The sequence below is a fragment of the Simochromis diagramma genome, unplaced genomic scaffold, assembly GCF_900408965.1.
Source record: "Simochromis diagramma unplaced genomic scaffold, fSimDia1.1 OVJJ01000284.1, whole genome shotgun sequence".
Classification (NCBI taxonomy): domain Eukaryota; kingdom Metazoa; phylum Chordata; class Actinopteri; order Cichliformes; family Cichlidae; genus Simochromis; species Simochromis diagramma.
In genome coordinates this window covers 2,528,984-2,550,304 of record NW_024386871.1, presented here as the reverse complement: position 1 = coordinate 2,550,304, position 21,321 = coordinate 2,528,984, and the positions used below count along the sequence as shown (strand labels likewise).

The following is a 21,321-nucleotide window of genomic DNA, read 5'->3' as shown; positions in this document are numbered from 1 at the left end:
ATGTTGTTAAGGTAAATCTACTCTGTAAGTTATTAAACCATGGCTTCTTGGTATAGTGGTTTATATATTCACCTAACAAGGAAAAAAGCCCAGGTTTCACCAAGGAGGAGTCTGAGATTCTTTTGGAGTTGCATCAGGAAGGGCGACCAGTGTAAAAATCAGCCAAATTAAACAGAGTAGAGCTACCTGTTGTGGTGACACCCTGTTAATAAGGGAGCAGAGAAAAGCAGCTTTATTGGGACTGGATTTCTAATCAGAGAAAAATGGCTGAGAAGGATGTTTTGAAAAGAGAAATGTCAGCACCTGTTCATGATTATTTAGTCTCTTACTTGGCTTGGATGCTATGGCAAGTTAAATTAACTATGAAGGGGAAACTAAAATAATAATAACCCAAAAAAAGAATAAAAAAGAAAACAAAAAAGAAATTACTCATATACTGTGGGCAATAGGACACATCAGTATCAGCACAACTACACTTATGAAATATAAACTGGATTTAAAAAAACTGTCAAAAATTAAATTATATGATGAAGCCGCAACTGTAATGATACTCGGGGAAAGCAGGATCAGTTTGGTGATTAGTGGCTCTCAAAGCTTCCCACAGCTTACGTTCCTGCCTGCATTTTTGAATGAAACACTGTAGCAATCTGTTAAATGAGGTATGACTGTTTTTGTCTCATTTTTAGCTCTCTCCATGTCTTGATCCATCTAGGACTAGTCATCTAACAAAGCACCGTAGGATAAAACTGCTGCAGCAGAGCCTGAACGAGAGTCATTAGAACACATAAGAGAAACACGTAGATCGCTTTGAAGATAAAACGAGAGCCCCTGCAATGAGAAGTAAAAAGCAGAGTAATAACAAGTGGCAGAGGTCCTTTTGCCTCTTGCACCTCTCAATTTCTGTCTCCTTCATTATCGTGTAGTAAATTCTGTTGTTATATAAGTAATAGTAAGTGAGATGGAAAGAAAAGGGTGGCGGAAAATCAAAAGCAGTGTGGAATAAAGAAGTAGGATAGCAAGTAAAACTGATTAATATATTTATTAAATCCTTTCATTCATTATTCATTCTTTTCATTACTCATTAAGAAGCACCCATACCTCTTGAAATAGTAATACCCTTGCCAGGTAATCTTGTGCCTTCCTGTAAATTATCACTAAAGGAGAAGGGGTCAATTCAGTAGAACTGATTGAAAATCTGAACTAGTTCGGGGTCCATTGCTGAAGCGCACTGAGCTCTATGAGAGCCAATAAGCTTGTAAACACAAAGTAAGTGTTCAGAACGAAGGCAAATTGCCTACTTTGGCAATGATTCAAAGCTGGCTGGCTACTCTCCAAACGGCAACCGCTGCAACAAACTCACAAATTGTGAGTCAAGTAAACTGATGCTGAATCGATTCACTGCTATAAGACAAAACAAAGGAAAGAATCGAGTTAATGAACGGAAACTGTCACTGTTACGGGGTAGTCTTTGCAAGAGGTACCTCCTGCAATCGTGGAAGGCTGGTTATGTTTAACTAGATGTCCATTACAAGACAAATACAATGTAAAGCTACACAAAATAAAAGCATGAAACCATGTTTCAACGCATAATTCCATAACCTTAAGTCTGCGGGTTAACTTTTTTGTATGTTGTATGTAGAATCTGTCCACTGTTTCTGGTTCAGTTCAAATGTACTGCAATGGCATCAAAACTCTGCCCATAGCTAGAACTGCTCATCCTTCGAGGATAGATTTTAATTATACATCAGTACAGTTTTGCAGCATTCGCTTGTAATTTAAAGGATGGAAACACACTGACATGCACACCCAGAAAGAAATGTAGAGGATAAAACTGTAAGTTAAAACCTGTAAAGTAAAATCTGTATAGGGACCAGTATGCAACAAAACAAAGATACCACCACTATTTCCTTTGTCTAAGAGCAGGGTTACATTTCAGAACTGCTAATGCTGCTGTCTGTAGACTTTACTGTGCTTTCAGACTTCCTTGATAAGCACAGCAAGTTGATTGTACATCAAGGCAACAGATGTAAGACATCAGCAGAGCTCTTATCCGGTAATATAAAATGACATGAAACAATAAAAGAGAAAGCATGAGCCAAAGGTCAATGCTCAATCAGAGAAACACTGAGATGAGTAAGACAAAAGAAAAATGGATGGTGGTAAAACAGAAAACATTGACTTACATGGAATTCCCAATTCATTCTTTTCTTTGGACTCAGTGGACTTCTGAAACAATGAACCTTGGGATGGGAAAAAGAAAAGGGATGGTGGAATGATGGATGAAGGGAAAAGAAAAACAAAACAAAATAAGACCAACATCACAGGACACAGACCTTGAGCTAGACTTTTTTTTTTTTGCTCTTTCTTTAAAATCGAGGTTGAATGAAAACATACAGACCACATTGAGACTTTCATTGTGCATCAGGATCTTCACACAAATCTGAGCAGTAAGACGAAATGTGGAAAGACTGCACCGGCTGTGAAAATCGGTGTACTCTCAGCTATGGTACATGTAAGTGGCCTAAAGATGGAAGTGCTAGCTATCGTCAATCAAGAGAATTTTGTTCCCCTCTGTTGATGTTCCTCTTTGAATTTACTTTGAATTCGTAGATATTTGTGCTCATGGTGAATGCTATGGATTATAACAGGGTGACCAGCATTGCTTGCTGAATGGCAGTAGCACTTTAGTCTGGCATCTGTTTCAGCTCTGCTGCGACAAGAACAGATGCTTTACATATTACATTATATATAGGTTTTAATTTAATAGGCTCTTAACTTTTTTGTATTTTCTACTTTTTTAAGCTCCTTCTGTACATTTTTTTTAAACTTTCTGTGGCATTTTTTCTCGATAAGGTCTTCATTTTTATTTCATAAGAAGCTACACTGTTTCCCTGTGTCTGTCTCCTGCAACACAACAATTTCGAAACTTTTGGGATTAAAAAAATAAATCTTATCTTTCTTATCTTATCATGAAGAAGCCTGGATGCATTCAGTTACTGCTGTGTCATTCTGAGTGGTTCACTTAGTTGTGGCAGACAGAAGGTCTATGACACAGATAAACCACTCATGTACTGATGTATAATTGAAGCGCTGGTGTATAATTGATAAAGCCAACATAGCTACATGGTGTGCTTAAAAGGTTCTTGCCAGACCAGCTGATCGTGGAACACTGATTCAGCACTAAAAAGCGAGAAACATTGGCGAGGTTAAGTGGGGTGAAAAGCACATATAAACAAACAGCAAGACAAATGACAGGCTTAATGTGGTGTTTTGCTTTAGCTGTACAGGTGGGCTGGGCTACATAGCCCAGGAATTTAGGTTTCATACTTGAATTTGCATGGGCGTAGGACAACAAGCAACTGGCTGCATTTGGTTGACTGCAACAAAATGTCACAATGATTAACATCTGAATCAGTGATTATAGTAGCAGCAGCACGCTGTGATAAAAATGTATCATACTTCAATTATAAAGCAATTGTTCAAACAAATAATAACAATGAAAATATGGTGGGTGTAAAATGAAGCTTAAAATGATTCAGAAAGACCCAACACGAGCACGATGGAGAGAAAAAACAGCACAGTGGATGAGGGCAAAGCTTTTAGACAAGGAGCAGCAAACAGCTAGCATGCTGGGTTAGAAACAATAAGACAATGTAGCCACAACAAGAAGGAACACAAAGGGGAAGAACAGGGCTCTCAATGGGGAGATGGGTTGTTTGATGCTGTGTAGTACTTGCTGACACTGCTCATCGTTTTGCGTGATACAACCCACACCTGAGTGTTTTATCCAAACACTAGATTACATAACTGCCAGAGCCTCCGGGTACTTTTAAGTACAGTAGCATCTGCATTCATACACGTGTGTGTGCTCACAGAGCAGGCAGTGAGTAAAATATTATGCACTCAAGGATGGCACAGTGGAGGTCTGAGTGAATCCGTTCCAAGAATCCTGATCAATGTGTCAGAGAAATGCCAAACGGCCAGAACATATAAAACAACACAAACGGCTCCAAAACCCCTGAAAGACTCAAACACTCAGGCATGCATGCGTATAACTTAGAGATAAAGAAAATGAAACAAACAAAAACAAAGAGAAGTCACTCCATGCTGCAAAGAAGTAAGGTCAAATGGATTTATGCCTCTCAGGGTTGAATAACTTTATAAAAAAAAAAAGAAAGCAAGAGATGGTAGACGCGACCGAAAAAGAGAAAAAGAGGGAGTGTAGAGTAAAGTATGGTTGAGCACCAAGTCAATTACAGACCACTATCTAAAATACTGCACCCCCAGCACAATCACTGAGAATAAATTATCAGACCTGAAAACCTCAGAGTTACAATTTAAAGTCTTTAAAGGCAGCAAATAAGAACTGCCCTGTCATACTAATGAACTGCTGCTTAAAGGCCACATTTTAAAAGAGCTGTCGTTCATAAACCAGCAGGAATCACTCCAGGCCTTTCAAATATACCACAAATATAGTATCTGAAAAATGCTTTGCATGCAGAATCTCCTTCTAATACACGTTCATGGATTACTGTTAATGCATAGAAAACAGTAGAAACATTAGTGCTGGCATAAACCCATCTTTGAGCAGCCGTTTTAAAGACAGGAAATCAATTACAGGAAATGAACCTAAGCTTATACTTCCCTTGGTTTTATCCCATATTCTGGGGCCATACCTTATAGGCTACAGGGAATCTCTTAAATGGATTGGAGTTGGGTATACAATGCACCATGTTGCAGCTAGAGTAAGATTTGTCAATACTATGCCTACTGCAAAGCTTTTTTTAGGGAATTATATCATATTATTCCATTGCTCATGGCATAGCCCATCTATTGAATCATCACTACTATTCACTCCATTCTTGCTGTTGAAAGAAGATGCTCGCGCAAGTAACAACTCCAGCTGGAGGCTTTTGTGTTCAGTGATAAAGTACATATATTTTCCCTGAAAAGAATCAGAAATGCTTCACTGAGAGTAAATTTAAGTACATTTAAAATTATCAAAACCTGCAATAAAAAGCTCACTTGTTTAAAAAACACTTTGATGATAAAATTCAGCAAGATGATGACATTATGTTAACGTGAACATGCATAACATAACCAAGTGATTCAGGGAAAAAAATAATAAAAGTTGAGGTATAATTTCTGTAAATACGGCACATCTGAACTGCTGTTTAGCAATCCAGATATGTGTTATCTCAGACTGTAAATGGACTGCTACTTGCTGAATATAGCACATTTCTCCACTAACTGAGCACTCAAGGCAGTTTTTACTACAAGTCACATTCACTCTGTGCTTTATTCCATGCTGCTTTAAAGTGCTTTTCTAACTATCGTGCACACAGTCACACTCTGACGGAGACATTAGGGCTCATTTTGAGTTCAGTACTCCAACCAAGGACGCTTTGAAATGTGGACTGAAGAAGCCAGGGATCGAACCACTGACTTTCTGATTGGTAGTCTATTTCCTGAACCGTAGCCAGCTGTAACAATAGCCTAAGCCTATTACCCAGCAGTAAGCTACAAACAGATATTTTGTATGTTCATAACCCATACAGTCAGATTATAATCTACAGTTTAATTAAACCTTTTTTGCAACTCTTGTCTCGATCACAGTTAGATGTATCCCGGGACACCTATGGTACGCTGGCTGAGACCATGCTTTGAACAGGTGAGGCTCTTTTCTCCTTAAAAAGAAAACAATTAAGAAAAAAACTTGAAGGAAAAGTTCTGGTGTTCAAATGCACATGTCGCTGAGTGGCCCCATGACCTCCTGGTTTGGTCCAGTATCATTGTCAATCTACAGTATTTATCATCAGGTTACTTCTAAAGTTTCTTAGAGTACTTAGTTTTTGTGAATCAACTCAAGACGAGCAGAAAGATTCTCCCTATTTTTATCGATAAGCCACAAATAATTTTCACAGCTGAGAAAACTGAGAACTGAAATGTGAAAATGAGTCTGTATGTCTGCCTTTCCAGAACATTTATACACTGTCATGCCCCTGTCTCACTCTGTAGTATGTTACATGCTTGTCTGCCAGTTACTCTGAGCACATGGAGTAAGAAGCGCCATTCTAACAAATCAACAAACAAAATTGCCTCCATCTTGGAAAAAAGCTGCTGCTGCTTGTAAGATTATGACTCAGCCCACGTTTTTCATGTAATTTTAAGATTTGTGATTTATGATGTCAGAAGCGTTGGGGGGGGGGGGTTCGATGATTGTTCCACATCATTATTTATCATTACTTTCCTTGTGAAGCAAGTGTTTTTGACTGAGGTAATGGACATGAAAGTGGTAAGTGGAAGGTTAATAAAGTCATTCAAAACCCTCTCATAAATCTCCACACAAAGGCAGAAAGTGGAGGGCTGAGAAGGAGCAAATCACTAGCTAGCAGACAAAGGTATAAAACTAGAGGGGCAGAGAGGAAAAGGCTTAAAATGTTGACATAAATGTAAGGAACAGGAGGATGAATGGTGAAATGAAGGAAGCGATGAAAGTAATGAAGAGAAGCTGCCCAACTGCACAGGTAAGAAACAGTTTTTCCACATATGTTTAAACCAAATCAGGAATCAATTTTTTGAGGAGACTGCAGATAAAAAAAAATAAAAAATAAAAAATAAAAAAAAAAAAAAATAATTTGCCCATTATGTCAGCTTTTTTAATCTCCAAATATTGGTGTTACTATGTGCCTTAAAAACAGTATACAGAGCAGGTATTTTGACTGGTTTAAATGAAGCCATTAATTGTCTTCCTAAGCTTCACTCACTCTGGCTTCTGTTCATGGGCAAAGGTTTTTGAACACATTGTCAACAACAAATGGCCTGGCTTATTAAAGGTCAGCTCTCCGTAAAATCAATTCTTCTCAAAAACAGACACTGTAAGACATTGGCTAGAATCGGCATACTCATTGCTCATTGCAAGATGGGATATGTGACAACAAGCATAGATCTCTCAGTGTTCTTCGAGAATCAATTTCATTAACTTAGCTTTGCACATATAATAGTAGTAGTATACCAGCTAGTATACCTGATAAATTGCAGTTTATAGTTTCTACAATAAAGAGACAGTTATGTTGAATATTGCAATTGTATTTCTATTCTTAATTTTACCTATAAAATATGGAACTATGATTTTTTTTTTTTTAATGGATGGATATGATTTTCAAAATGAACCCAGTAATGGTCACGTTACACTTCACTCACCAAGACTTCTGCCTTAGGCTAACAATCTGACCATGTGTCAACATTCATTGGTCTGCCTAATTAGGGTCGATTCCTGCACAATCAATTGTTATTTGAACCAGACACTGCTAGACATTTGTTTATTTTGGCCTATTGATTGTTCATAGCTATATTTAATATATGATACACAATGCATTTAGAAGAGATATGTCAGTGCTTCCGAACCTTATTTATCCACTTACTTTGCATACAGAGTCCATCAGTACAGTTTTGAGACTGGAGGACGAGACCCTCGCAGTCCTTTCCACCATTCTTGGGAGCTGGATTGTTGCACTCCCTCCTCCTCCACTGTGTACACTCTGTTCCACAGGCTGACCACTTGCTCCAATCTGTCCAGACACCATCCACTAGAGGGAACGGATGGGGACCACGGGAATGAGAGACGGAAAAAAAGAGGGTTTAGAAGGAGGAGACTGAAGATAACGGATTCAATTATTTCCTAAACACTGTAAAATGTGGCATGGGAGAGTACACACATAAAAAGACAGAAATTGAATGCAGAAGCTGAGCACAGGACAAAAAATAGCCCAAATGTATACAGATACAATATGCAAGGATGTATTATGGAAAGAAGTATTCTAAATGAAACAGTCTTGAATAGAACAGAATACCAGTGCACAGTGTGGTGCAGGGCAGTTTGTGTATAGCCTGTCCGTCACAAGGCAGTCCTCCATTGAGAGGGGCAGGGTTAGTGCAGCTCCTGGTTCTTTTCTGGAAACCTCTTCCACAACGGCTGTTACATGGAGACCACTCTGTCCATGTCGACCAGCCCCCATTCACTGCAGAAACAGAGATCAGTCCCTTAATGAATACAGTGTTTTATCCACTTCTTAACTATGTAACGCCCACCCTCTTGAAGATACCATATTAGCAAGGGTTTCTGGGTATCTGTGGTCCACTCATCCATGTGTCCCAGAGCTTGGCGCTATTATATTGACCATGATTTGGAACGATGGGAATCTTAGGGCCTAGTCACACAGGCCTAGAGATTAGCTGGCAACCACTGGTTGCTAAGGTGGTGCAGCAACCTCGAGAAAATACACTCTCCAACCAGCTGGGGAATGCACATTTTCCTTAGTGACTGAAGATTTCTATAGCTTTCTATAGCTTAATACTGTATGTAGATACAGTCAATAAAATAAGTTGAACTCAATCTTTATGACTACTTGAATCAGTGAATATGTTGTAGATTGTCTGAGATAATTAAAAAAAAATGATGATGATGCAATCCGTGATTTTAAAATAATTATTATTATTGAAATAATTATCTTAGAGAAGGCTGCATGTGTCTGGAAGCTGAGTTGAAATTTAAGCAAAAGAGCTGGATTTTCCTGAACATCAAAACTACACAGACAATCTGCATCCCTTCAAGTAGCCTGCAGCTACTGCAGCATGATTTTCCACCGCTGTGCTTACATTCAGAAATATTCCCACTGAAGGGCACAGACTGACACAAATATGCAAACACATTAAGCTGTATAGCTGGCTAAACACATGTTAAATGACCAGTTATCATGGGGCTCGGAAATTGCTTAACCCGGCGTAGGGGAGAAAGAGAGAGAGAGAGAGAGAGAGAGAGAGAGAGAGAGAGAGATGAACTGCTGCTGGATGAATCCTGCGGTTTGTTTTCCATGATTTCTTTGAAACTCTTCACCTCCTTTGTCTCTTTCTTTTTGCCTAATGTCTTTCATTTGTGCTGCTGTAAAATGCATCTGCATCCTCCTGTAATTAGACCTAGCTGTTTCTTTGTTGTTTGGCATTATTGTTTCTGTGTTTCAAGAGAAAATGTGGCAGGACAGTGCAGACAAAGATAAGAGCAGACTAGACAGGCAGCAGGAGAGAAATCAGCTATAAAGTTAGAATGAGAGAGAGTTGGCATCTGGAGGGGTGGAGTGGGTAGAAATTCCACTGCTGCATCTCGACAGCTCTGTCTCAGCCCAGTGGACAGTGCCCACTCCTTGCCTAAGACCTAATTAGAAATGAATCATCAGAAAGTAACCAGTAAATCACACACAGACACTTTTGTCATGCATTTCCTTCAGCTTTTAGACTTTTTTCTTCCTCACTCAGTTGTTGTCTTCCGCTGTTCTCCCCTACCTCACCTTACCTCTCGCCCTTCTTTCTATAGTTGCTTCATTTTTCCCCCCCTCCTGTGTTTTTTCCACTACTGTTTCACCTTGTCAACAGTGTCAGCCAGGCCCTAGTGGAGCCGAGAAGATTGAACCACAGATTGAACAATCTATTTTTGTAAGGATACATCAGTGTCAAACCACTCCATCTCTTGCTGTCTGTATCGAACAGGCACACATGCTCAGTTATTTTGATTGAAACACTCCTGCTGGTGAATGGAGTCAGTGTTATATTTTGAGAGAAACACTGCGTGTGTGTGTGTGTGTGTGTGTGTGTGTGTGTGTGTGTGTGTGTGTGTGTGTGTGTGTGTGTGTGTGAGAGAGAGAGAGAGAGAGAGAGAGAGAGTGTGGGGGGGAGGGGGAGAAAAATTAAGTTGTATAAGGCATGGGCCTCCACCAAACAAACTCTTTCCTCTCAGCTTCTAGACAAAGCAACACTAGAAGAGAACCAGAAGTTTAGCGAGCTATTTAAAGATGTTTTTTGTTGTTGATTTTCACAGCTATTATTATGCCATATGCTGCTTTATCTATGCAGAGCTGGGAATCTTGGCAGAAAGTGGGAACATGTGGAAAGCCCACATGTTCTAATTTAGAACTAAAGGCAGGATCGGAGGGCTTTAATTGGGTGAGGTCAAGGGTGAGGTGAGAATATCAAGACAATCGCGAAGAGGAAGTGTTGGCACGGCAGTAGAGCTAATTTCACATGGCAGATGGGGGCTGGCTTCGCTGATCAGAGACTCGATATAACTGAAGAAAGCATTAAAAAAGGTGTCATATCATTATATTTCTAACATCAGAAATGAAAAAGTTTAGAGCACACATTAAAAATATGTATAAGCCAAATCCTATTGTTACAGCTTTTGTAGCCACACACACACACACCCCTACACACACAGAAAGACATACCGACAAACTTACCATAAACAATAACGGTAGCTGTAGTGCTTCGTCTTTTGGCCACTATATTCTTGGCCACACACGTGTAGTTGGCTGTGTCAGAGAGACGCGCCTGCTTGATGATCAGGTTGTGGTCAATAGTGATATAGAAGTTTCTGTCCTCCGCCGGGTCGATTACCTCTTCATTCTTTAACCACTCCACCTAGGGGACAGTCAGAGGGTAAATGGAGGTGAGGACAATGTCTTTTCTACACCAATGATAAGCAAAGAGACATTTTACAGAGGACAAGTTTATTACTGCCATGAAGTGAAAGAATTTAAATTTGACAAGATATCTAGTAAGTTATAGCGACGCCTTTTTTGCAACACATACTCCCTGTAGAGGAAATTATAATATTAAGTTCAAATCTTCTTTTCATAACTGATCCAGAGGATAAAATAAGAATACAAATATTAAAGCTTTCTTGGGTTTAATCTTGTTTTTAGAAACTTTTAGGAGTGATGTAGGACTTAGAAAGCGTGCTGCTGTCATCTTTTTTGATGGTTCAATGAGGAAAAGCTTTGAGAACATGCCATATTCAATAGTCAAAGGAAATAAATAAATAAATAAGCAGCTGAAGGACAGGACGCCCGTTAGCGGCTCCCTAATCTGTCTTATGATCTCTCATGCTTCATCTTGTACTGTAAGTAACCCAAACCGCTCTCATGAATAAATCCTTGAGATTACAGATTACAAATTTACAAGCAAATTAATGTGTTTTATGAGGCAGGAAACAATAATAAGACTGATTGTGCATAATGAAATACCAGGAAGCTGCTCACGCACCAAGTCACAGGAATTAAACACTTGAAATCTGAATGACCCTCACTTACAGTGGGCCCTTAACAACAAGGAACCCTTGGGTGGCTGTAAAGAAAAGGAAAATGCCCAAACATATGCTTTCGAAAGGTACTTTGGGTGAAGGGTAGGACAGCGGGAAACTATTCTATTTATGAGCCTAATCAGATTTCCCGAGTGCTGTATTTACTGGACCAAACCCTCATAAATTCAGCCTGTCCAAGCTTTATGGCAGGCACATAAATGTCCAAGCTGTGTTGTTTAATTCATCTTGTTTAATTTCCTCCTCCCTTCGCATTAGGAAATGGATATCTCAGATGTAGAAAAGAGGAAATTCATTGTTATTCTTCAGTTTGCCGTTTACTCACTCTCCACTGTTATTCTCAGTTTTTCCACCCAGTTCTGAATCAGATTCAGTAGTACTCTTTGGTCATGGGGTGCAATGTAGCTGTGAATTCTCAATCTTAAGTGAGATGCTGTGTGACCTTTCAGCTTCCATTACAACATAAAGGTTATACAGAGAAAAAGACTAAGCCAAACGAACAAAAACATTTATTTACAGTCAAACGATAAGCTTGTCCTCATACTGTAAAGGTATAAAACAATGTGTTCTTTTCTGGGCAAAGGAAAAAACCAATAGAAATTACATTTGCTGCATAAAACAGACTATTTGGATCTCTTTTTATTTATGATATAAGAAGTGCTGTGGTCACAGGAAGCAATGATTTGACTATGACTTATTTTGAAGCATTGCCACAAGAGATACAAATTATTCAATAGACTTAATGTAATGCAATACAAACCAAATCATGAAATAGTTAAGTTAAGTAGTTATGATCTACTGTAGAACATGTATATACATATACATACATGTGTATAATATGCAGAACTATTCCAGTAAATGGTCCAAACACGAATTCTTTGATATATTTATATTTTCTTTGTATCCTGCACTAGGAAAAATTCTGTTGTAATGCCATTATGAATGGAGCGTGCTGTGACAGTGGTAATTTCATCTGAGCCACAGTTTTGAATCAGTGTCAGTTTTGCAGCTTCATTCCTGACAAAGAAATTGCCCGTGCCCTGCCATACCACACTGAAGTAAGACAGCAGTGCCAAAAGTCCCACTAATGTGTTTCTTTAAGTTAAGACAGCAGCGTTTCTTTATAATGACAGATTTATTAAACGTGGGGAAAAATAAATTGTCTGAAAGACATTTATTTTCTCAAGACATGTCAAGCTGTTCATCAATGTTTTCTGCACAGTAAAAGAAAGGGAAGCATTTCTTTTTGTAGGATATTATGCAGTGATTTTGCTGGTCTGGCCCACTTGAGATCATACTGGGTTGTGTGTGGAAATGAGTTTGAAAACCTGGATCAACAAATTAGCCATCACCAACACATCCCATTAGACAGCGTGGACGCTTAAAATGAATAAAATATGGCATTAAGCAAACAAATGTAACACTGGTTTTGGTAAAACTAGTCTCTTGTTCACTGTATTACAAAAATAGTCTCTCGTGGTGCTTTGGATGCTCATGTAATACTTATAATTTACTGCTACACTGAAATTTCCCAGATGATCCAATGGAATGGTTTTTTTTGTTTATTTTTGCTTTTTTCCTCTTGCATTCATGTTAATCTAACATGCACACACTTTATAGAAAAGAAACAGAATAGGAGCGGAAGCATGTGAATGCGTGTGGGTAAACCGAGAGAGACAGGTGACGTGGGGGCGAGAGTTAAAATAACAAATACACATTCTCCCTTGAGGTTGGTTTGATCCAATCAGCCACCCTTTGCAATTCACACACATGCACACAGTCTTACACCAGCTGTGGCTAATGATGCAGTGGCAGTGGTAGAATAGCCACCACATGTGGTCTCTTTGTCTGAAGCCAACAGAGCACACATCAGTCTAACACGCGTCAGTCTTCAGGCGTCGTCAAAGTCCACGGTGGCTTTCAGTGCATCGTAACATTAAAGCTCACAACCCGTACAAACAGGCTCTCTCCCTCTAGCTTGCTACAATTTCAGTGCAGCCGGTAAAACAAGAGAAATGGACAAATTAAATATAGACAGAAAAAAAGCAGTGGAATGCTGAATGCTGTTTATGGTGACCTTTTCTTTTACATTAAGTTATATTTACATAAAATACAAGTAGAGGAAATTCATAATGGAATAAAACATTTAAGGCAACAGTACAGTGACAGCTTTAGACCTGCAGAGGTTTTTGGTGATTGTGTTTCATTAAACTTTGCACTGAGTAAGCGAGCACTCTGCATCTATGGACAGGGAGATGTATACAGAGTATATCAGAGGATAACAAATATAGATGCTTAATAAAAATGCTAACATCTCCTCAGCTTTAAGGCAAACGGTGCAATGCCAAAAAACACGAACTATTAACAATAAGGTTTTCTTGTTTTTACTCATCATGCACAGAACTCCAGAACTAACACGTTACAAATAGAAGGTCGCCCAGGTTAACTGAATGTGGAGCTTAAGTTACTGGAAGAAGAGTGGTAGAACAATTCAAATATATGGATATAGTTCTGAGAAAACGTATTTGTTCCTTTCCCGATTCTTAGTTTTTCCATATTGGTATTAATTAAAAGTTTTCAGTCAAAAAGCAAACTTTAATATCAGATGAGGAAACGCTGAGTAAATGCAAAATGCTGTTCAAACCTTCCTAGTCATGCGTGAAAAAGTAATGGCAACAACAACTGCAATTAAGTCTTTGTGATAGCTGATAGTCTTTTACTCCTTCTCTGTGCAGGAATTGCTTTAATTTGGTCAGACTGGAGAGTTTTTGAGTTGTTCAGAGGTGGACTTGCTGGTGTGTTTAGGATCACTGTCTTGCTGCATGACCCAAGTGGGCTTCATCCTTAGGGCATGAACTGATGCCTGGCAGAATTCATGTCTAATGTTAATTTTCCTTTGGATGGTCTGAAAGACCAAGCAATTTTTTTTATACATGGATGGACGACCTAGACGCGTTTGTGGCATTTAATCATTCTTGTGTTGTTAAGCCAGTATAAAACAGGATGTCAAAACTGCCTGCTAATTTCTCTCACATTTTAAATACATTTCTAGCCCTCCTTGCACAGCCACTGTTGTTAAGTACCTGACAATGTTTTAAATGTCATGAATATTTTAGCAACGACACCACAAGTAGTTAGGGGAAAAAAAAACTTTGTGTTTTTCCTCGGTCATATTTTTTTTTTATCATGTTTTATAATCTGACATCTGTTGTTGCACAACATTGTAATCATATTTTAGCAGGGCTGTCTAGTGTTCAACAAAATCTCTTAACGGATGTTCATTATGCTAATGTGCAGAGAAGTAAATGCAGCTCTTTGGTTCCTGACCTCATACTGTGAGCACAGCTACATTTGTGCACAAAGTGTTCTATAATGTATGTGGCTGCAAGACTGAGTTAATATCTCAATTTTATGAATTGAACTGAATAGTGTACGCCGAAGTGTTTAAATAGATTAGCAAAATCTTAAGGCCTGTGCGAGTATGTGTTTATGCACGCTTACCTGTCTCAGTGTAATTATTGTGAGTGAATCAAAGGTTCAGAGCATCAAAGTTAACATTAAACTGATTTCACTTTGTTCTTTTATCTTGCCCAGATGAAACACTAGAATTGACACCTCATTTTTAAACTTTCTTTTCCCCCAATTTTCACTCAAGCCTTCTCTTCTTATCTCGTCCCCCGCCCCCGTGCTCCCCCGCGCACACATCCAATCGAGCAAAACTTTAAAGACCCTCATCTCTCTCCCACACAATCGCATGCATGCACATGCACACAAAGTGGTGTTTCTGTCACATAAGAGGACATTGTATTGACTTACATTGATTATTTCCTACTCTAACCATGAATGCTACTTACCTAATCCCAACTATTATGGCCAAATTCACTAAATGAGGCAGATTGGTGTGATGAGATCACAAAAAAGCGCTGATGGGAGTGCACAGAAGAGTGATTTATAAACAAAGACGCACTGATTTATAAACAAAGACGCAGATAGTTTGTTCCAGTGATGACCAGCATTCTGCCAAGAAGAGTGCAAATTAGCTTACATATACATATACTAATTTGAAAGAGCAGACAAGGTGAGAGAGCGAGTAATCTACTAACAAAAATGTTACAGTGCAGGTTTTAAGAGCATGGCAATTTAAATAAATGAGAATCGATACATTTATTTTATTTATAGACAAAATCTTCTGTTAGGAATTCTGCTGGATGGTGTGTCTATAAATCTGTGGGATCAATACTGATGTGTAGAAGAATACAAAAACATTATTTAGCTCTAAGCTCGCACGCCCATGTGTTAATGTTACTGCGATGTACAGTGTGAGGCTGGAGATATGCAAGTCAACATTGTAAGATTCATGCACTCATGCAACACTTTAGACACTCAGTCATAGCAATAGCTGCATTTTGACAAACATTTCAGTATGATGTTACTGGTCCGACACTAGAGAAGGAAATTAAAGTGGTCTGTGTGGTCACTGCAGAGAAAAGGTGCAAACAACACTTGAGGCACCTTTCTGTGTAGAAGTGTGACTAAAAACTAGCAAATCAATCAGCCCACTGTAAAAAGGGACAAAAAATATGCATCCTTGAATGTGTTTTATATTGAGATTCTTCTCTCCCCGATGCTCCAACTGGAGTTCATCTAGGTTTTGCCCCATTTCATCAAAAAAAAAACCAAAAAACAGCAAAACAAAAAAACAGTATTACTGAGCACCAGTAAGACTAACATGATACAACCAATGTTTTGGCATCTTGTTTACAGCTTTGAGAAAACCAGTCACACCAAGTATGCACTCACACTGATAAAACTCTCCCCTTCTTATTCCAAATAAATGAACCTGCCTAGTGACGGCTATTATAACCATTTCAGGCGCAAAATAAGATTTTTTTTTTTTTTTTTTAAATTCAGTTCAATAAAGTGTTTGCTGCAAAGCTTAGTAAAATCACTTTTCTCTGGTTCTTTTAAGTGTTTTCGTCCCAAATTTGTATGGTCTTAAAGTGAAACTCCTACAAAATACATATGTAATAAGGCCAGCTGCAAAGTTACCTGTGAGTTACATTTTGGCTTTTTTTACACAAGTTTTTTTTATCAGCATAAACATGAAATGTGTGATTATACATGCAAGTGTGAAGATATTTCCAGTGTTTCTGAGTGTGATCACAAACACAACCTGAGTGTGTCAGAAGGCACCGTTTGATACGCTTGCAAACACAAGCTGTAACAATGCCCTCCGTTTCAAATGTAACAGGATTAAAAGAAAAAAAAGTTCAGCAAGAGTCCATTCTTTTTTCTTTAGACAAAGAAATCAAAAGGGCTTCTTTGTTGAAAGGATAAAGGCTTTGTCTGAACAATTACACACTCACTTTGTTCCTGTTTTCTTGCCGTTTGGAGCTAAAGACTGACATTGGTTTGGCTACAGGTATACACTGTGAGCAAGACTACCAGATAAAAGCAGGTTTGCATTTCCCTGGCTCTCACTAATGCACCCACTTGTGGTGATAGATATTGCTGTACTGGGGAGTGAGCATATCTAAATATGCAAATACTTTCAGCTGTTTTCTAACTTAAAAACAAATCAAAACAGGAGAAAAGGTAAATGCATTGCATTTAATGACAATCTATTAAGATATGCATCTTTCTTTGGCAGTGGAACAAAGACGTGCCTGTATGCTATGAAAGATAAAAGTAGGCCAAGGCATAAAGGGAGAGAGATATATATTGCCTTTTGTTACACTGTAGTGCAGCATGTTTTGAAAAGCAAAGCAGGAACATCATAGTTATATTGTGTCACAAAAAGAAACAGTATAAATCTTGCAAAAGCAAAATAAATGGCAGACCACAGAGCAAGAAGTAAGATAACAAAACAAAGAGTATCTATGGCAAATGCTAAAATATGACATGCTTTGTAGAGCCACTACAAAGAGTCTCATAAGGGAGCTGATAACAGCTTAGTGATACAAGGTCTATGGGTAGAATCTGCCACTGAATCACAACATTAATTTTTCAAAATAGGAGCAGCCAAAAACACATCTATGCACAATAAGCACAATGAGAGTATGACAGAATACAACATTGGCTAGTTAAATTACAACCTGATTCTGCAGTCAAACCACGGAAATCAAGCTGTACGCCATGCATGTGTGAGCCCGTGTGTGTGTTTGGATGTGTCTGTGAAATGCCGAAGTGTTAATATGTATGTTCATCGCTGAGGATTATCCCCTTGATTACTTATATTATCTGGGTCCTTATGTGAGTGGGTTAAAGAGCTCTAATAGTGATTACCCTACCTATGTGTGGGTGGGGACTAAATATGCATTCAATTTCCATGTTTTAACAATCCAAAGCCACACTACACCTGCTCCAGGAGGCTTCATTTCCACTGGGGTGTTGGGTGTCAGTGGAAAGAGACAGTAAAGAGACATTCATGAAGATTGCTCTTCAGAGTTTAGCCCTGTCACCTCACCTTTACTGTGTTAAGCTTACATGTTCTCCCCGCGTCTGCAAGAGTTTCCTTCAGTTGTTCCAGTTTCTTCCCACACAGCAACGATATTCCCAGTGGATTCCAGGCAGGATTATTCCGAGTGAGAACATTTGATATCATATGTTGTGCTTTGGTTTTGTCTATTTAAGTGCAGGACACAGATGTATGTGGTTTGGAAACTGTATACTATGTGTGGACTAAATTACTTTAGTCTAGGAAAGATGATAATTTGAGTTATGGTCAGATGATTTTGATATTAACCAAGTGCCTCCAGTTTGTACTTAATCAAAAACACAAGGGATGATTAATTTACTACTAAAGGTAAGTAATATTTGTAAGTGAAAAAAAAATGCTGCCAAAAACAGTCTATTGGTGAATGGCCTGAAATAGCTTTATTTCTTGGTTTCTGTAGACATTATCCACCGTGTCTTTGCTGTGCATTTGCATTACCATGTATTAACATATACAGTGTAAAAGATGGGCATAGTTGCTGTGATGTCACCTATTGGTTTATACATTTCTGTTCCAAAGCTTCGGAAAAAGAATTTTGCTCTTGTCATCTTGGGATTTTGAATCCGTATGAAAGTGAAACTGCACGTTCCTGACAATCTCAAGTCATTAGCTAAAGAGCATATCACGGATAATACTTTGGCACAATATCTCTAAAATTAGGAACATCACGTCTCGGAGTGATGATGAAAAAATAGTTCATGCATTTATTACTTCTAGGCTGGACTACTGTAATTCATTATTACCAGTTTGTTCTAAAAACTCCCTGAAAAGCCTTAAGTTGATCCAAAAATGCTGCAGCGAGAGTACTGACAGGGACTACAAAGAGACAGCAGATTTCTCCCATACTTGCTTCTCTTGACTGGCTCCCTGTTAAATCCAGAATTGGATTTATAATCTTTTTACTCACATAAAAGGCTTTAAATAATTAGGCTCCATCTAATCTTAAAGACCTCATAGTACTACATCACCCCAACAGAGCACTTCACTCTTAGACTGCTGGTTTATTTGTATATTTAAAAGTAAAATGGGAGGCAGAGCCTTCAGCTGTCAGGCCAATCTTCTGTGGACAAAGCTCCCAGTTTGGTTTCTACTTTCTAGATAGTCTGGATCAGCTGAATCCTTCTTTAGATATTCTACAATAGGCCTAGAGTGCTGGGGGGCTTCCCATGATGCAATGAGTATTTCTTCTTCACTCATTTTTTTTTCCAGCTCACTATGTGTTTATACATCACGCTGCATTTAATCATTAGATATTATTAAATTTGTCCACGGTGTGTCTTTTGTCCCATCTCCCTCCACTCCCTCCCAGTGGTTCATAGCACATGGTCGCCCCTCCATGACCCTGGTTCTGCTGGAGGTTCTTTCCTGTTAAAAGGGAGTTTTTCCTTTCTACTGTCGCCAAGTGCTTGCCCATAAGGGTCATCTGATTGTTGGGGTTTCCTCTCCATTATTGTGAAGACTTTACCTTACAATATAAATTGCCTTGAGGTGACTATTGTTGTGATTTGATGCTTTATAAATAAATCAAATCGAACTGAACTGACATTCGGAACAATCAAAATATATGCCCCAACATCGTGAAAGAGACCATAAACTAGGCAACAATGCACTTATAAAGGTAGAGCAAGGGCCGTTTTCCAATTAGATTGTACAAGACTTTTAAAATATTTTTGGCAACCACAGCTATGCCCCCCCGATGGCCTTTAACAAGAATGCAAGTTTAAGGTACGCATTCGCTACACTTTACAGAGCCAGAAGCTATGTTAAGTTTTGTATTGTATGTGGTACGTGTAATTTCAGAATAGGATTTGATGTGACATAAATACTGGTATGACTACGTGTCCAAGGCTGGAATCTGAAAGTACACTAACATACCCAGTTCCTATAGATGCTGAGTACTTGCTGCTTTTATAAGGAACTTGTATGACCTTTAATCACTCTCTCTCTCTTTCAAATGTCATCAAGGCATGTCTGCGCGATGCCTTGGTGACATTTGAAAGGTATGCCTGTCGCAAAAAATGCTTATTTGTATCTTTGGTGAAACATATATAACTCCAGCTGTCTGACTGCCCTTTCCCACTCAACCCCCAGCCAGTACACACACTCAGATAGACACACTGACACATTACAACCAGATGTGCCACACTCATTATTACTGGCTCTGTTTGGCATCTATAGAGCCATCTCTGTAATTACCATGCCTGTTTCCATTATCAAACACTCACATATGCCCATATGCTCTCACAGACATTTAACAAAGCCACACGCACGCCAACTTAGTCCTCAAGAGCCCAGTCGCTCTAATCAGTGGAAATAAACAAGAGAGGAAAGGAGGACATCTAAGAACGAAGGAAAGAAAGAAAAAGAGTGCAAATGAAAGAGGGTCGGGGAAGACAGAGGTGGAGGGAAGGGAAGCAGGAATGAAGAATAAGACAGAGTGACAGTAGGAAGGAGAAAAAAAGAGCAGGTGTGACGACACATATTGAGAGGCAAAGACACAGATGAAGTGAGGGATACAGCAGAGAGAGAGACAATGAGAGATGTGTGCTGGCAAAGCAGACCATCTATCTTTCTCTCCTGCTGCCATAAGCTTTCTTGACACAAACCCAGACAATTGGCTATAACTGTCTGTGTGTGTTTATCAGACGATAATACCAGCAGATGCCACACACACCTACACAAGCGCCACCCTGGGTCCTGATGTGTAGCTTAGTAGAATAGTAATCAAGCTATTCATTAGTGCAGTAACAAAGGCTATTACTGGCTAATCAACAATCTTCAAACTCAATCGAGGAAAGCTAATAGAAATTTAATCCAACAGCGCGCTTGAATATGGTGAAGACTGTCTGTGAGTGTGAGTCTAAGTGTGTGTGTGTGTGTTTTGATATTAGACAAAACAATTAACTCATTGTGTTAAGATGAAGAAAAAGACTTTGTTGTTTCAAACAATTACAAAAGCGTAGCAGTCATGGAGTGGAAAAAAGACTAAAATAATTTGTCCTGGAATGTTTTCTTTAGAATCAAATAAAGATGGCACTTCAAGTGAAATCATTGCCTAAATGGATTAAATGAAACTACCATGATGCACCTGGGGGTTTGCGTTCACTCACTGTGCTCATGGGTAGACAATAGCTGAAGCTGCTATCCATGGCCATCATTCAGCATGTGAACATCTGCAAATTGATTTGGAGATCACTGCTTACAGTAACACTAGAAATTGTTTGATGTGGTACACCAGGCATTTGTGCAAACATATATGTTTGCATATATATATAGTACTCAGTCTATGCATTTGCTTTATGCTCTCCATTTGAAAGCTTTCACATTAAACTGTTTTTTCCTTCCTGAACATCTAAGTAGTCTTTGCAATCGACCTGTTATATATCTAAGCGTTCTAACTTTACCACTTAAGTGTAAAAGTAGTAGCCATTGATTTGGACAATCAAGGTTAAGCAAATTTGCACAGAGCAGACAGTGTGTGTGTCTGAGTGTGTTCATTTTCCTTCTGTTGTTTAATTTATTGGCTTTGCTTTATCTGATAATTTGTAACTTTCTAACAAATACAAATGGCCACATTTTGGTGCCAATAAAAAGTCTGGACAAACTGACCTCGCTCCCATCTCCACTGCAATTAAGTCCTTAAGTATCTGAAGAATGACTGCTTTTTGTAATTATG

General features: G+C 38.7%; 1 protein-coding gene across 2 annotated transcripts in view; it reads right to left on the bottom strand.

Moving 5' to 3' along the window:
* The window catches only part of si:ch73-72b7.1 (netrin receptor UNC5C), a 180,307-nt gene that overhangs the window by 27,867 nt on the left and 131,119 nt on the right, over positions 1-21,321 (bottom strand). The window contains exons 5-8 of one of the 2 annotated variants that reach the window (XM_040031617.1): positions 10,290-10,470; positions 7,854-8,021; positions 7,425-7,589; positions 2,184-2,240 (exon numbers count right to left, since the gene is read on the bottom strand). In XM_040031617.1, the coding sequence (XP_039887551.1) occupies positions 2,184-2,240; positions 7,425-7,589; positions 7,854-8,021; positions 10,290-10,470 (571 nt within the window). The remainder of the gene's footprint in view (positions 1-2,183; positions 2,241-7,424; positions 7,590-7,853; positions 8,022-10,289; positions 10,471-21,321) is intronic. The other variant, XM_040031618.1, reaches the window with a different exon arrangement.